This window comes from Homalodisca vitripennis, chromosome 5 (assembly GCF_021130785.1).
Source record: "Homalodisca vitripennis isolate AUS2020 chromosome 5, UT_GWSS_2.1, whole genome shotgun sequence".
In the NCBI taxonomy this organism is placed as follows: domain Eukaryota; kingdom Metazoa; phylum Arthropoda; class Insecta; order Hemiptera; family Cicadellidae; genus Homalodisca; species Homalodisca vitripennis.
In genome coordinates this window covers 87,429,874-87,446,041 of record NC_060211.1, presented here as the reverse complement: position 1 = coordinate 87,446,041, position 16,168 = coordinate 87,429,874, and the positions used below count along the sequence as shown (strand labels likewise).

At 33.5% G+C, this 16,168-nt stretch overlaps 2 protein-coding genes across 4 annotated transcripts in view; one reads left to right on the top strand and one right to left on the bottom strand.

The window, feature by feature from the left end:
• LOC124362477 (protein ALP1-like) overlaps window positions 1–7,444 on the top strand; it is a 29,251-nt gene extending 21,807 nt beyond the window's left edge. Inside the window, exons 2-3 of one of the 2 annotated variants that reach the window (XM_046817014.1) lie at window positions 4,728–4,962; window positions 6,500–7,444. In XM_046817014.1, coding sequence (XP_046672970.1) covers window positions 4,769–4,962; window positions 6,500–7,394 — 1,089 coding nt within the window. In that variant the 5' untranslated portion in view covers window positions 4,728–4,768 and the 3' untranslated portion in view covers window positions 7,395–7,444. Of the gene's footprint in view, window positions 1–3,958; window positions 4,963–6,499 lie in introns of those variants that run through there. The other variant, XM_046817013.1, reaches the window with a different exon arrangement.
• LOC124362475 (solute carrier organic anion transporter family member 74D-like) overlaps window positions 1–16,168 on the bottom strand; it is a 53,720-nt gene that overhangs the window by 10,786 nt on the left and 26,766 nt on the right. For both annotated transcript variants that reach the window (XM_046817011.1, XM_046817012.1), the window contains exons 8-11: window positions 14,383–14,568; window positions 11,421–11,610; window positions 2,297–2,444; window positions 880–1,040 (exon numbers count right to left, since the gene is read on the bottom strand). In XM_046817011.1, the coding sequence (XP_046672967.1) occupies window positions 880–1,040; window positions 2,297–2,444; window positions 11,421–11,610; window positions 14,383–14,568 (685 nt within the window). The remainder of the gene's footprint in view (window positions 1–879; window positions 1,041–2,296; window positions 2,445–11,420; window positions 11,611–14,382; window positions 14,569–16,168) is intronic.

Below are 16,168 nucleotides of genomic sequence, written 5' to 3'. Positions count from 1 at the left end.
ACCTAAGGTAAAAATTAATTATATACAAATTCTTATTAATAAGCCAGGTTCATCGTACAGCTGACAATCCAACATATAATGAAGAGTGCAGTTTTGTATATAACCGGGAAAACCAGAAGTATACAATTGAACAGCATAGACCCTTTTGGCACACCTCTCTGAAAAAAAGGAACCAAGTGATGCCTGTGAATTATCAACCCTTATTAATAATTTTATTTTTTAATATCTTTTGCATTAATGAAATAGTTAAATAAGTTAACAATGCTAGCACAAGTACTAAGAAATTTTCAAAAACCAGATTGAAATTTTAGCAAAATATGTAGCATATTTAAACAAATGCATGGGGTTATCAACATTTTTTTTTAATACTTTGAAAACAACAAGTGATATAAAGATAAATCATAGTTGTTTGAGATTTTAAATCTTTTTAGAAAAAAAAACCTACAAGAAAGTGATTTATAAATAAGGTGTAATGCCTAAAGCATACTAACTTACAGCTTTGCTTGTAGATATATTTACTATAAATCATTTGATTTTTAAAATTTTAACTCCTAATCTATAGATCTTTTATTTATCTATGAAGCTTGTGTTTTAGGATATACTTTTCCCTTGGGCTAGAAATATCAATTGTAAAAATACTCTTTTATACATTTTTTCACAACAAGATTGTTTTATAATATTTAAATAGTATAGTGATGAAAAAATTCAAATTGAAGTGAAGAAATAATATTAAAAAAATTTTCTGAAGTATTTTCTTTTATAAAAAATAAACAGAAGAGAAATAGGTTTCAAACTGTTTGCTAAGATAGATATGTCATTTATGGATTTAGTTAAGATTTTTATAATTTCCAACGATAATAATGCTATGATAGAAACTACCTGAACAAAAGCATGAGGAGACCAATGACAGTTGATGCTGCAAGAACAGCTACAATGACGGTGAGACATTCAAACACTATTCCATACAGTTGGCACGAGCCTGCATCATACACTCCGCTCACCACAGACTCTGTTGGCACACAAGAACAGTTCTTGTACACCTGTAACAGGCAAATGTGTGTGGGATTAGGTAGAAACTGTTATCCTGCAGTGATCACTGAAGGATACTTGTCATCACAGGAGATTTTTGTTAGGTGATTGATTTTAAATCGGCTATTATGTACAAATTCCTTCGTGGGAAAAAAGTGAGTATTCCTAAAGCTGAATAAAACTTGAGATACTTCTAATGTATTATTAAAGATTAGTACAATTTATTTGACTGCATCCTCATATCATATACATACAGGTACATACATATATATTGATCTAAATAGTGAAAATGTACAATAATTGGAATACTGATAAACTTACTTGTTATGCGTCCCAAATTTTGTATCAGCTGGGACTGATTTATATAATTTTGTACCATTCGAATTTTGAAAGATGGTTGACCAATAACAATAGATTGAGCAAAACTAAGTTTTTGATTGATAAAAAAATGTAACTAATGAGAAGAATATCTAAGGGGAAACTATACACTGATCAAACCATTGTCATGTGGGGAAATGCCAGCCTGTCAATAATTTATTTGTATCAAATCATGCTGTGTGGTTGTAAAACAAAACCCACACAAACAATTCATAACACGAAATAATGTTACTAAAAGAGTAAAATAAATTACATAAAATTATGCACTGTCTTACAGTTTAACAAAATTTGTGTGAACTGCCATAGTGTAAATAAGTTATTATCAGAGTCGGATTTACATATGGACTCAAAGGTCTTAAAGCCAGGACAACACATTTCACATGGTGGTAAATTGTGGAAGAGAAAATTAAGAAATACATAAAATAAAAAACAAAGTTTAAAAGGAAGTGATACAATATATTCAAATGAATCGTAGCTGAATACAGAACCTCAAAGCCAGGCTCTGCTAGTGTAATTGCCAGATTAAAATAGTCCTTGCTTGGTTCAATAATTATCCCTCAGCTCTGCTGGCTGCTGCACATTATGGATATTACGTCACACTAGCGATGAAAGATGAATAACTTGAATCGCAATTGTGCAGATTTGATAAAAATATCATCGAGAAAAATTGACATTTTATTGTGTACAATTTATTTAATTGACTATTATTTAGTACCTACTTTGAATATCAGATAAGTGCTGTTGTAGTATTCAGTAAGATAAGTGTTGGCTGCCAGAGGGTTTTACATCAATAATTCATCGAACATGAACAATAATAATTAATGTATTCATTATTTACTGCAGTAAGTTAAATTTGCGAAAATAGAACAGGACTTGTAAAACAGCTAACCTTATCACTACCATGATACGTGGCAGTAGTACAGCCGGCGTGACAAGGAGAATAATAAACGAGACGAGCTTGGCTGGCGTACACAGGAGTGAATGCTAGGTCCTCCTTGCACTGGCAGTCTTTATTGCAGTACATCGTCAAGTCTAGCCTGCAAAGTGGAACAGGACTTGTAAAACAGCTAACATTATCACTACCACGATACGTAGCAGTAGTACAGCTGGCGTGACAAGGAGGATCTGTTAAACAGCTAACCTTGTGTAGTTAATAGAAGTAGATTTAATGTGAGGCTTTTACCTCAAAATGTCAAGCTGAAGATGCATTTTTAGTTTTGAAGGTTAAATTTTACACCATTATTATTATGTTTATAGTATAATAGTTGACATGGTATAATATACTATACTATACTATACTGTAATAGTAGCCCCTCTATAATCCGGCACTGCGCCAGTTCGACACTACAGTAATCCGGCGTATTTTGATGGGTGTGGAGTGGGGGATTCAAGTTGAGACACGTTACTGAACACTGTGTTAACAAACAACCAACGATCACTCAGTTGTCTTGTGATTTACCAGCTATTCATGTTATCAGTGCCAGTGTTATACGTGTTATTGCTACTGTGCTTAGTGTTGTAGTTTGTGCTTAATTTATATTTCGACACAATAAGTGAAATATGTCTCAGTGTAAATGAAAACATAAAACCTTAACTCTGTTTCAGAAGAATAATATTTTACTACTACAATGAAATAGACCAACCACACCATAAGTTAAGGTTATGTTTACTTCTAGTGTGGCACAGCACTGATAAAAACTGATTATTATTACATAAGTAAAAATAATGTTAAAGAAAATGTTTTAATGCCTTTCATTTTAATTTAGTACACAAGTACTGTAATAGTCATTTTTAATATTGTTCGGTGTATTAAAACACACATTTTGTACATTTGAAGCATTTTTATTGATGGCCTTCCAATAATCTGGTGTTTTCACTATCCGGCAGATATCAGACCATGGTATTGCGGTAATAAAAGTTTACTGTAGACTCGTAATACTTTAAAACATAACTATTAGGCTTAATGATAGAAAATGGATAGATAGTTATTTTTAAATAAATATCAGCAGTTACTAAACATTTGAGCTTGATTTGGTTTCAAATAGTGATAAACCATATTTGTAAACATTGTCTCGTATCTAGTTTGTACAAGTGAAACAAAATATTTAGAAGATATTTTTCTCCCCTCATAGATGTTGGCAATATTTGTATGGAGCAAATATTAATGTGCTGCCTACACTCGCCCTAGAGAAGGTACTATCACCAAATAGAAGCCCAACAAGCTTAGATATAGAAATTTTGTCTGTATTACTTGAAGATACCTACTAAAGCCTTAGAAGATTCATACTACAATTAGTCTTATCCGGATAGGTGACATTGATGTCACATTACCTTTTTCCTGCATTCTTGACTTCCCGCACTCTCTCTATATAAAGACAATGATCTAAGCCTGTCTGTTAGAGATAATATTCAGATGATAGCCTGCCAAAAGTTGGTCAATTACCATCTTGGTTTTCTTTCTTTTGTTGCAGAAGATGTTGGTAGGTATTTTCATGCTCTAAATCGAATCTCTGAAAGAACACTCCAAATTTCTGAAGTTGAAGTAGTATCCTTTAAAAAGTGTTATGGCTTGTTGAGGACTGAGTAAGGTAAAAATTCTCATTTCCATGCTCTTGCTCCACCCACTATTATAGCTGTCAAACAATCTCTTATATCTTTTTACCATCACTTTTGTCCAGCCTAATTCTCCATGATGTATATTCTAAAAAAGTTCATGTCCTGTTTCCCTCATAAACATGTTTTCTCTAAAAATTAGTAGTTCAGTTTGAATAACTCTCATAATCAATAGGACAGCTGAGTCGTATTCTATAGTAGACATCTTAGGGTATGATCTATGATGAGACTACTCAAGATCTTTCAGTATAGACCAACAGTGAAGTTATTAATGATAGTGATTCCTGCTGCCATGCTTGTTTCATCAGAAATACGAGTATGCTTCCAAATGTAAGCTTGGTAATCAAGCTTCTTGCCAAGATTCTTCATGGTGCTCTTTGATTTGCTATATTACCATGTCTACTTATATCTTGATTTTTACTTATGAAAGGTGTCTAACTTTGTCTAGTGAGAAGGATGATTTCTGTCTACTTAACTACAAGAGTTAGGGTAAAAACATAGTGGAGCAGCGAGGCTAGGGTGTAGCGGAGAAGGTAGCTGAGAGGGTTTTGACCCCCGATGCTAGCGGTGCTTCACATGCACATAGTACGGCGGCGATCAACGCGGTGAATCAAGAGGCTTCAGTTGTTCACTTTTCAATATGTCTTCAGACAGTGATGACGATTTTGTGTTGTATGAGAATAGTGCACTGAAAATGATTGTTTTAGGTAATAGAAGTTGTGCAGTGCACCCTGTAAATAGGCAGCGTATGGAATTTGGAGAGTACCACCATCTGTTTCCCCAGTTGAAGAAATATCCAGATAGATTTTTCCAGTACACCAGAATGGATTACAGTACCTTTGAATATATATTGAACTTAATTTCTCCTCATATGGAGGTCAAATATACAAATTTTGTAAAGCAGCCGATTGAATGTGACGAGAAGCTACTTATTACACTCAGGTAAGTTTTATTATGCAAATTTATTATGCATTTGCTAATCAGGGTGTTTTTTCCAAAATCTTAACGATACAACTCCACATTAAAGTAAACGTAATATTTAATATATGTATATATATATATATATATATATATATATATATATATATATATATATATTTATTTATTTATTTATTTAAATGAAATACGTTAAAGTAATAAAATATTGATTTACAGTATTAAAATTTAAATCAATTAAAATACTTTTCACCTTTATGTGTATAATCGTATTCTGTGTAAGGGTACTGGTTAACACGTGTCTAGTAATTTATACTAATCGTTAATATTAGGAATTTATTGAGAATAGAATAATTGCATATTTATTAGACCATTCATGTTGGTAGGTACAGTAATTATAGTTAAATAAAATACAGATAAAAACGAATCAATTTATTAACTGCAATTAATTGACAATTAAGTTTTAAAAAGACAAACAAATAATTAGTTTGGATTGCCACTCCACATATGAACACTAGACTCAGCACCAGGCATATTTCCAATGTTAAGCAAAGTGTACGAGTTCTCATCGATCGAGATTGGTGTACAAGGGCTAGTCACAGAACCATGACTAGACAAAGGGGTAGAACGTGATGAAGAGTCGACATACCCACTACCGTATGCGTATTTCATGACTAAATTTTGAACATCATTACGAAACATTAATTTATTCACTCCAGTAATCAACTTAAGATGGGGGCTTAGACTTTCGAAAAACTTGAAGTCTTCGTCATCCTTTTTTTGTTCCTTGTCCACTTCTTGTTTTCTTTTTTTTTCTTGTAGCATTGAAAGTTTTTTTTCTTCAAGCTGCACTAACTGTTGTATGTAATCTTGCCTACCCGTTCTTTTTCGAAAGTCATTAGTATGAGTAAACGCTTGGGTTTCATTGTTAACAGTAGTGGTTGCTACTGATGGGGTATTGTCATTCATCAGTGTATCATCAGTTACATTGTGCTCGTCTTCCTCATTATCAGGCGAATCAGGATTATTATCACTCACCTCTGTAATTTCGGTTTGAACTGCTTTCCTCTTTTCAGAGCGGTATTCACTCAATGTTATATTTCCACTGGAGGGTCTTGCCTGAAATTGTCCTCTCAAAAAATCCAAACTCATAAAGTAAGGCCAATTTGGTTTGTAAACAGTATCTGCTCCCTGGCCTGATCTCTCTTTTTGCGTTTTTCGGAACTCACTTCTGTAGTAATCACGAAGTCCCTTCCACTTCTTTTGTGCTTCTTTCACTGAAATAAAATAATGAATTAATAATTCAGTGTGTTTACTAAATTAAATATAACTCTAATGTAAGGAGAGGGCCCTTAGACCCCGCTTTCTTGAAGGATGTAATCTATACTGTACCTCCCAAACCCTCCGGTAGGCTTTGCCCCCTCTGGGAAAAATTTCTGCAGACACCCTTGGTGAATGTAGCGAGGAATAGGGTTGTTACTTTCTGTTATTTAGTAAAAATTTAGATATAAACCCTTAACTGTTATAGTGTTCTTAATTTCAGATATCTGGCTACCGGCGCATCTTTTAGAAGCCTATCATTCACATTTAGAATTGGAGCTTCAACAGTAAGCAAAATAGTAATCGAAACTGAGAAACAACTATGGAATGTTTTGCAACCAATACACATGCTTGTACCTACGTCAGATACGTTTCTTCGCACCAGCCAAGAGTTCTACAATATTTGGAATTTCCCAAATTGTATTGGATGCATAGATGTCAAACACGTTAGAATTATTTCCCCTCCACATTCTGGAACGATGTTCTACAACTACAAAAAGTTTTATTCAATAGCATTACAAGGTGTTTGTGACGCTCAGTACAGATTTTCTATGATCGATGTTGGAGGATTCGGTAAACAGAACGATGGAGCAACACTAGCAGCTTCAGATATGTACTTAAAAATTAAAAATAATCAGCTAAATATTCCAGATGATAGTTATTTACCAGGGACATACGTCAAAACATCTTTGGTTTTTCTAGGCGATGAAGCTTATCCTCTGTCCCTTCGATTATTAACACCTTACCCAGCTGACAACCTAACGATGGAAAAAACTGCATACAACTTTCGGCACTCAAGGGCGAGAAAAACAATTGAGTGTACATTCGGAATATTGTATTCAAAATGGAGAATACTCTCAAAGAGTATTGAAGCTAAACACGAGACTGCCGATCACATAGTTAAAGCTGTTTGTGTTCTTCAAAATACAATAATTGACAGAGAAGGATTTGAAAGACATTTGAGCGAGGTAATACCTGGTGAAAAGACTCGAGGCTATACCGAACCTGTGCCAAGACGAAGGGGCCGACACCTAACTGCAGCAATGCTTTTACGTGATACATTCAAGGCATATTTCCAGGAAAACCCCATCAAATTTAAGAAAGACAATGAGCAATAATTTTAATGTTTTGTTTGTGTTCTAATAAATGAATTTCTCGTACCTGTAAAGTTGTTTTCTTGGCCTATTTCCTTCCACATACGATCGAGAATGAATCTATTATGGTGGCTGGATTGTTGTTGGTCCCAGACAGCACTGCGTTCACGCACTGATAAAATAAATGTTTCAGTATCCATAACAGCTGCACTTATTGTCGATTTGACCAACGAGGCTCGACTGAACCCTCGAGCAAAGAAATCGGGTATCAATATCTGAGAGGAGAGGCTAGCGTGTCGAGACTTGAACCAGCGCACCTCTCCGCTCCACTATGATTCAACGCATCTAACTGCATGTATTCTTTTCAACCCTCTCAGCTCCCTTCTCCGCTACACTCTAGCCTCGCCGCTCCACTATGTTTTTACCCTTAGACCAAGTCTACTGATATCCATATCAGCACTCTCATCATGTCTCATCAAGGAACCATTATATCTTGTCAATCGATCTTTGCAGTAAAAAATATTGTGAGATCGTCAGCATATCCCACAAGGAAGCTTCTTCAGGTATTTCCTCTCAGAGGATTCTGTCATAAGAAAATTCTATAGGTCTTGTCCTAGGATTGGGCCCTGTGCTGCATCTTACGTGATTTCCTTCCATGACTTTCATATTCATGATTAAGTCACCTGAGATAGTAGTGAAGAATCTTCAATAGGTAAGAAGAAACACAGTAATGGCTTTGTAAGGTTACACCGTATTATTCCACCTGACTGGATTAAAGACGTTTCACACTAACCAGCAATGTTGGTGGTCACTATGAACAGCTGATACAAATGATGTGGTTCCTATGCTGAGCTTTCCCAAAGACATCGCAAAGCTCACCCTAACTTGTGACAGAGAGGTCTATATGCAGATAATGGCCCTTTTTGGAATCTCCCTTTCCCTTGCTGATAATATGGAGCTGGCCCTTTTAGTATAGAACTTGCCCTTGGTCAAGCAGTGGTTGTACATAATCAACAGCAGTTATAAGCAGGTCTATGTCACTAATTTATTTACTTCCACTAAATCAATGTTTTGGACTGGAGCCTTGTGGTATCTAATTAAACAAGTAGTTCTTGACAGATAGGTCCCTGTGAAAAGGGAACTGTGCTTGGAGTTCGATTTCATTTTCTCATGTTCACTGAACTGATGGGTTGAAAAATAGGCATCTGTACTCTGTCCATAAGAGAACACTCATGCGAGGATCCCCCTACAGGCACTATATTTACACAAAGCAACTCTGTAACTCATTTCCAGTCCCCATGGTTCATTACTAATAATATATCTTTGTTCCTTCCATTTATCCATAGGTGCATAATTTTCACTGACCCTGGTAGGCTGGAGCTTATTGTGTTTCAAGAACTATCCGTTTAGAAGCATGGCAGTATAGTAGGCATGATAAAGGAAGAATTTATGAAACTAGGTTTGTCTTTGCCAACATATTTGGTAGTATTTAAACAGTGTTAGAAGGAGAAATTAGAGACAAATATGGTTGGTGTGTACAGACATGAACAATAAGCTGTGTTTTCACTAGCAGTCTTTATTTCAATACATAATCGTCTAGCAAACATGAGCAGAACAGGATAGATAAAATAGCTAACTTTGTCAATGTCTACATAGATCTCAGTATTATAAAGAGTGACGAGGGAGAAGGTGACTAACCAAACATGACAGACATACCATGTATAATGGATCTTCTTTCCATTCACAGTCTTTAATACAGTGTATTGTCTAATATAGTCTTGACAAGTGAAACAGGATTAATAAAACAAACAGCTAACCCTGTCATTGCCCACAACTTGAACTTCCTGTAATAGTTCTCTGTCATTTCAACATTATAGCCTTCACTAGTCCAGTGTCCTATAAAATACAGCGTACATTACTTTCTTCATTAATCATTATGTTTTCACCATTACTTTGCTCATCTTCAACCACACTTTTTTCATATTGGAACATCAGAAAATGGTATGTAAGTCATGTCATCAGTGATAATCAAGAAATGATCTCATGATGACCAAACATTGAACATTTGGAGTGTTTGTAGGATGATTCTTGCATACTCAGCATTTCATTGGTCTGTCAAATTATGAAACAATCAACAAGAATCAAGATTCCAGTTCCTAAAAAATTGTATGCAATTTTTTTATACTGCAGATTCAATTTCTACAGATTGTAGTAACTGCAATTTCTTTCCTCTTCAATCATAGTATGGATATGATCGACTTTTTCTTAAAATTGCACCTAACCTGTTGTTCAAAATCCTCAAGCAAACTAGGGACAGAGGTAGGGATGCCAGAAGATTATTTTTGTGGGTTGATTTAATAATAAACTTTTACTCAATACAACAGATCTTTCATACTTTAATACTGTGAATAAATAGATAATTGAGCTAAATACATATGGTGGTTAGATCTCTCTACCTATGCAGATATTTTGCCAAGGGTATTAGCATTTTAGACTTATAAATTATGTATACATCAAATTACTATATGAATGTATGACGGTTAACAAACTCTGAGCAATGGAATTACATCACAATGAAAATAGGTTGGAGTAATGAAGAAAAGTAGGCATGATGAGTTAAAGTGGCCACAACTCTCCCCTCTCCATTATTACCAAAGAGCCTTTATCAAACCTTTCTTTATCACCACAAATGGAAAGGTCTTTATCAACATCATTGAGCTGCTCCTTAGATAACACAAATGTTTTGCTAAAATCTATATTCCTCCCCAAGTCTAACATTTCAGGAAACATTAATAGACTTTTATTGAAGTCCTCTTGCTCTCTTTATAAAACCTTTTTTATCACCACAAATGGAATGGTCTTTATCAACATCATAGAGCTGCTCCTTAGATAGCACATATGCTTTGCTAAAACCGATATTCCTTCCCAAGTCTAATATTTCAGGAAAAACTAATAGACTCTTATTGAAGTCCTCTTGCTCTCATTTGAAGCTATTATGCTGAACAGTTGAACAATTCTAGATGATTAGTGGTTGGTTTGTTTCTCAAGCAAAAGATAGTTATGATACTGGTTTTAGCAAAGCCTATCGCCTAAGGAACTGACAATATTTTATTGTTATCTATCTGTCTGTACATCTGTTGTGTGTTTTTGTCTGTAAGATATCTCAAAATTAATTGAACTATAGATTTAAAATTTTTACATAGGCAAGATAGAGTTTGATGATGGTGCATATCTGCCTAAGGGTTTGGCTGTATAGTGAAGCTTATAACTGTAACTTGAATGTTTTGTTGCATGTTTTACTGAATTTGGCCAAACAGATTATGACAGTGTAATACAGAAGAATTGCGCTTTACATAGCAGAATAAAAACACGTCTATGTTTGTCATGTTTTGGAGAATATCAATAGCCTAGATGATGCCAATTGGTTTACATTTTCTGTATTATTACATGACCAGGCAAAACAAGTAATGCTTTTCCACTGACATATGCAGGTTATTTATTTATTTATTATACAGGTTACATATGGCCTGGAAATAAACTAGTAAACTGACACCAAGAGATACTTAAATCAAACTCATAACTTAGTTATTGTTTGTTTGACATATACAAGGAGTCCATCAATTAGATAGAGATGGCTAACATGCAAATGCCATTCTGTACTGTTCAATATTTAAATAATAAGGAGTGTTAAGACACTATCGGAAGTTTAACTTTAACAAAATTTGAATTATCTTATTGCAGAGCCAAAATATTGTATTAAACCTGTATTTACTATATCTATCCCAGAGTCCACATACCACAACTACTGAGGCTATATCAGGCTATAAAAATAAGCCATTTTTTAAACATCCTGGAGCTCTAACTACTGCCTCGATGTTGTTGTAAGGACAAAAGCCTGCAATAAATCTAAATTAATACTTCTGGCCAGTCCGAGATCATTCCTATGAACAAATGCTATTGTAGCAAACAACATAGAGCAAAGAATTATCACCAAAGATAAGTGTGGTATTTGAAAAATACCTTTGGGCTGAAATTGACCAAGTGACTGACCTACTATTGCTCTCAGTGATGATGTGGATGTTGGAGCAACTGAGGAAGATGTTGGCAGCAAATGCGGCAGCACAGAAGAAGAATCCACCAGTGGTCCAGATAGACAGTTTGGTGGGAGTAGGCTCAGAACGGAAAACGATGATACCAGCCGCTATGATAGCTGCACCAGCCAGGACTGGCCTCAAAAAGGCTGGAAGAACGTGATACATTAATAAACAATATTCTAGACTTTACAACATTATTCAATTGAAAATCAGTTTGTAGACCATTTTTGAATTCTAGCTCAGAATAAAAATAAGAATTTAACATGACATTTCAAACGTTTTTAACAAATCACAGAAAGGAGGAGAAGAAAATGTTGGATAGGAACAAAAGTTTAATTTGATAACTATAAACTGCTGCAACATACTAAAAAGTAGATTTTACAACTATACATGCACTTGAATAAGTTGAATACATAGAGATAATGAAGAAGAACAGAGTGTGATGACATGTTTAATTATTAAATATAATTTAACTTGTAATATATTAAAGGCTATACATTTTTTAATCAAATCTAGTACAGTGTTAAAGCTACAATGATTAGATTTTACTCTCTGGACAAAGTATATATAATGTTATAGATTTTAAAATGTTCAGCCAAACACTTTAAGCAACATGTTATGTTATAAAGCATTAACTAATAATATATCTAGTTACAAAATGAATTACAATAGAAATTACAGTATAAAAGAGGAAAGGTTTGTTTGATAACAGTCAACAAATATGTTTGACATTCTAAAATTAAAGATAATGGAGCAGGTACGATATGAATGTTACAGAGATAGGTTATCTACCATTTACAGTGGACTATCACAGCTTATCTTACAATAAATTTTCAGGTATGTCAATTTGTTATGTAATAATTATCTAAACAGTAAATTAACTATACAGAGTGATAGTTCAGTTGATATGGTGCAGTACTACTTTAGCGGCTTTTTGAGTAAAGGCTGTGTTTTTGGGAAATTATTTTAGGTAACCACTTTATCTAACAGAATTTGTGTTCTTTACTAGAGGTCTTTGAGGATTGTAAGGGATTGAAAAGGTTTGACAATTAATTACAAAGAGCTTGTATGGAAAAGTGGCACCCTTACACTTTCCTGTCTTCTACTATAACTTAATTTTTATTGACCAAAAATGGATTTATTTTTAGCCTTACTCCACTTTTACAGTGACAATATAGACGACATTAGATAGATATAGGTTGTCTATTCTCAAAAATTCAAAATTATATTATGACCCAAAACTATTGCTTCATCTCAAAAAGAAAGAAAAAGTATCATGAATCATATTTTATTGTATATGTCATAATTTAAATTATTTAAAAAATGTGTACATGTCCAAGCAAGCTTTTTATTCTGTAAGTGAGGTTCTTTCTGCTTAGATAGAATTGTTTTAGACATGTGAGTGTTTATTTAATTTATTGTCTGTTCTTAGACGTAACATGTTTATAATGTATTTAGTTTTACTTTGACCATTGTATAAATAAAATGTTACATATGGCGTGTAATAAGGATTATTATTCAATATAAAATTTAGTAGTGCTGAATATGGAAACAATAAGGAATGTGAAGAAAACTAACTGAAGTCATTGTGTAATTTTTTTAACTAGAAAGGAAATTCATAGTTATTTTACCAGAAAAAAAACATATTCTAGATTTACCAGCTGTCAAACTTAAAAACAGTAAAAGCTGCCACATATATATGAAAATTAAGCTATTTAAATAATTACCGGAAACAGCTTGGTCTGTACCTATAAAAAGATTTAAAATAGTAGTGGAAAGCTGGTTAAAAGAGAATGTATTTCATTCTGTTGATAGGTTTTTAGCCTGTGATACTAGCACTATACATTTTTAAATACATTGATATATTGTCTTTTATTTTATTTATTTCTGTTTATGTATTAAGTGTGTGTATGTGTTATTGTTATTATAGTTTTAGTATAGATTAGATTATTTATATATTTATTTAATCATTATAACTTCATTATTACCTGTTATCACCTTATAGGCAACTACAGAGTATTTGGCAACTGTCCTTTAGACACAGATTTATATTTATATTATGAAAATGTTAATTGTAAATCTGACTTTGTCAATTGCACAATGTGTTTAAAGACAATAAAAATTCTTGATTCTTGAAGTTTAATTTGAACACTGGATCTGTGATAAGACCCAGCCACCAAATACATAAATAAGCTAACTTAATAAAATATTCAAGAAGACACTGAAATTGGGGCTTCTTTTAATAATATAATAAGAGACTGTTGAAATGCTTAATTAATGCCATGGTGTAAGTTCTAAACAAGAATTTAATGGAAACAATAAATAAATCACACATGTGGAAAAAACATTAGAATGTATTCACTTGTACTTCAGAAGGAATAAGAAAGGCAATGGTCGTTCGCTAAAAGCCGTTGGACTTTGGATCTGAGTTAGAGATAGCGCAGTTTCAAATATTATCTTTGGTCGTTAGCACTTTAATAAGTACAATTGACTTTATACTCTAATGACTCTCCTCCTTTTTCTGTTTGACAAGATGTTGGTACAGGCTAGTGGCCCACGAAGGACACAATAAAGCTTAATAGGGGATCGGCCTCTCCTTTAAAAACATTTGGCTATGAAGTGTTACTTTTGAGGAAATTAAATTTCAAGTTGAAAGCCTTCATGTGTGATTTTCATGAGGGAAAGATAGAGGGACAGGTGTAAGCTACTGTAACTCCAGCTAGGAGGTATGTAGGAACCCCTATGAAAGTAATTCTTTTAGAATGATTAACTTAGCTGCCTATATACTACAATAACAAATATTTCATACTCCAGAAAGTTCTAATTTTAAAAGTTTACATTACTAAAAGAAATAGAACAAGAAAGTTTTATTTTGATCCATGCTAATGCACTTGCTAAAAGAAGTGGATGGAACTTACTGATTATCTGACGAGTGGTCCATGGATCATCAAAGCCATTGGCTTGTGAGGCGTAGTACACAGATTCCTCGTAGCGAGTCAGCAAATAGCGGAAATTCCAGATGGCAGTGTAGGCCAGTGTTAGTCCAAATGTTATCAGCAAGAAGATTTTGTTGGTTATTACTCTTAAAAACGATCCGATGAATCCTGCAAAGAATAATTCAATAAACAACAAAGAGTTAAGTAAAATGTTTTCTCACAGTATCATGACAAATCAGTTGAAACCTTTGTTCTCTAATATGGTTCTTAAACCTATTCAGTTATATTCCTAGTGGACATTGACTTTAAGGAAAAGGCTGTATTTATGCATGCTACTAACGGTGTTATTTCAAATTTATAAGGAATGGCAGAGTGATTTATTGTTCAAATTTTTTATTCTTACTATAGATGCTATTTAGAGTATTCTGGCGTTGAAAGTTGGCTTTGAAATTAAGAATGATTAGCAAAATTTTGTAGATTTTACTGATTCTCTTTGTGAAGTCACAGTGAGGTCTTCAAGTAACTTTGAATAGATCCAATAGAGCAGGCAACATCAGTGTATCAGTGCAGGGACTTGTCTTTCATCAAGCCAAGTATAATAATAATAATCTTTATTTGTCGTTTGAATTTATAGAAATCATTGACAATGTTGGAAATTACAGCACACAGCCAGATCACACAGTATCTTAATTACTACTTAAGATGTACAAAGTTTTACTTTTAGACCCGGCTGGGAATATGAGAAAACCCATAAGTTAGAGTTCCCATGTTCACTTCAGGCCATGAAGCATGGGAAAGAGATTTTCATAAAAATTTAGTAGGTGAAATTGACTGAGCAGGATAAAATGAACTTGAGAACTAGAGGAGTCATTAGTTTATCCATCTATCCCGTGTGTGGAAATTTATTTAATTGTAAGTGTTCAATATGTTGTCAGTGAACACTCTTAGTATAACTTATTTTATCAGTATTTCTATACTTTAATCTTAGGTTATTAAAGTAGGGATTGAATACAAAATTTGAAAACAATAAGTCAGGAGTTTCCCATTAACCCTACAACTGGCTTTAAGCGATTATCGATGCATTAACTACAGTTTCAAAATGGCACTAAGCTATTTTCGACGCATTAACTATGTCGTAATATGATCTCTCACAGCAAGTCTATTTTTACTTTGTTTGAAGTAAAACATACGTAAATCTAAAGATAAAGATTCAAGGTTTCATATTATATCATAAAACACTCTATAGTTAAGTTAAATCTTTCATTATAAAATTCTAAACTTGGATGTTCACATTTCCGCTTGCCATTTGTTTGCGTCATTTCCGTACACGCTAAAATTACTGTATGTTTGTAAAAATTCCCTATCGTGAGTTTACGTTCTACACGATCGTAAGTGTCGTCATTGAAAACAGTGTATTCTTGGCTTTCAGAAACATTTTTTCAATAGCCAGTAGGAAAATAAATGTTTATAAAATAAGCGTTTGAAAAGCTTGTGTTTTGTAAAATCCTAAAATGTCTAATGCGTCGAAAATAGCTTCATTAAATTTTGTTATTTTTGTTACTTTATCGTTGTCTGGAAATAGTGAAAATCATATCAAAACAAAGAAGAAGAATTGCTCTAAGCAACAGTATAATAGACAACGAAGACTATGAACTAGTATTTTATTTTTGTTCTGTTGCGTAATCACCGACTCAGCCAGTAGAGAAGAACAACGCATCGCGTGGTTGCCGTGTTGATTTCTTTGTTGTTATTACGTCATTGCCATTAT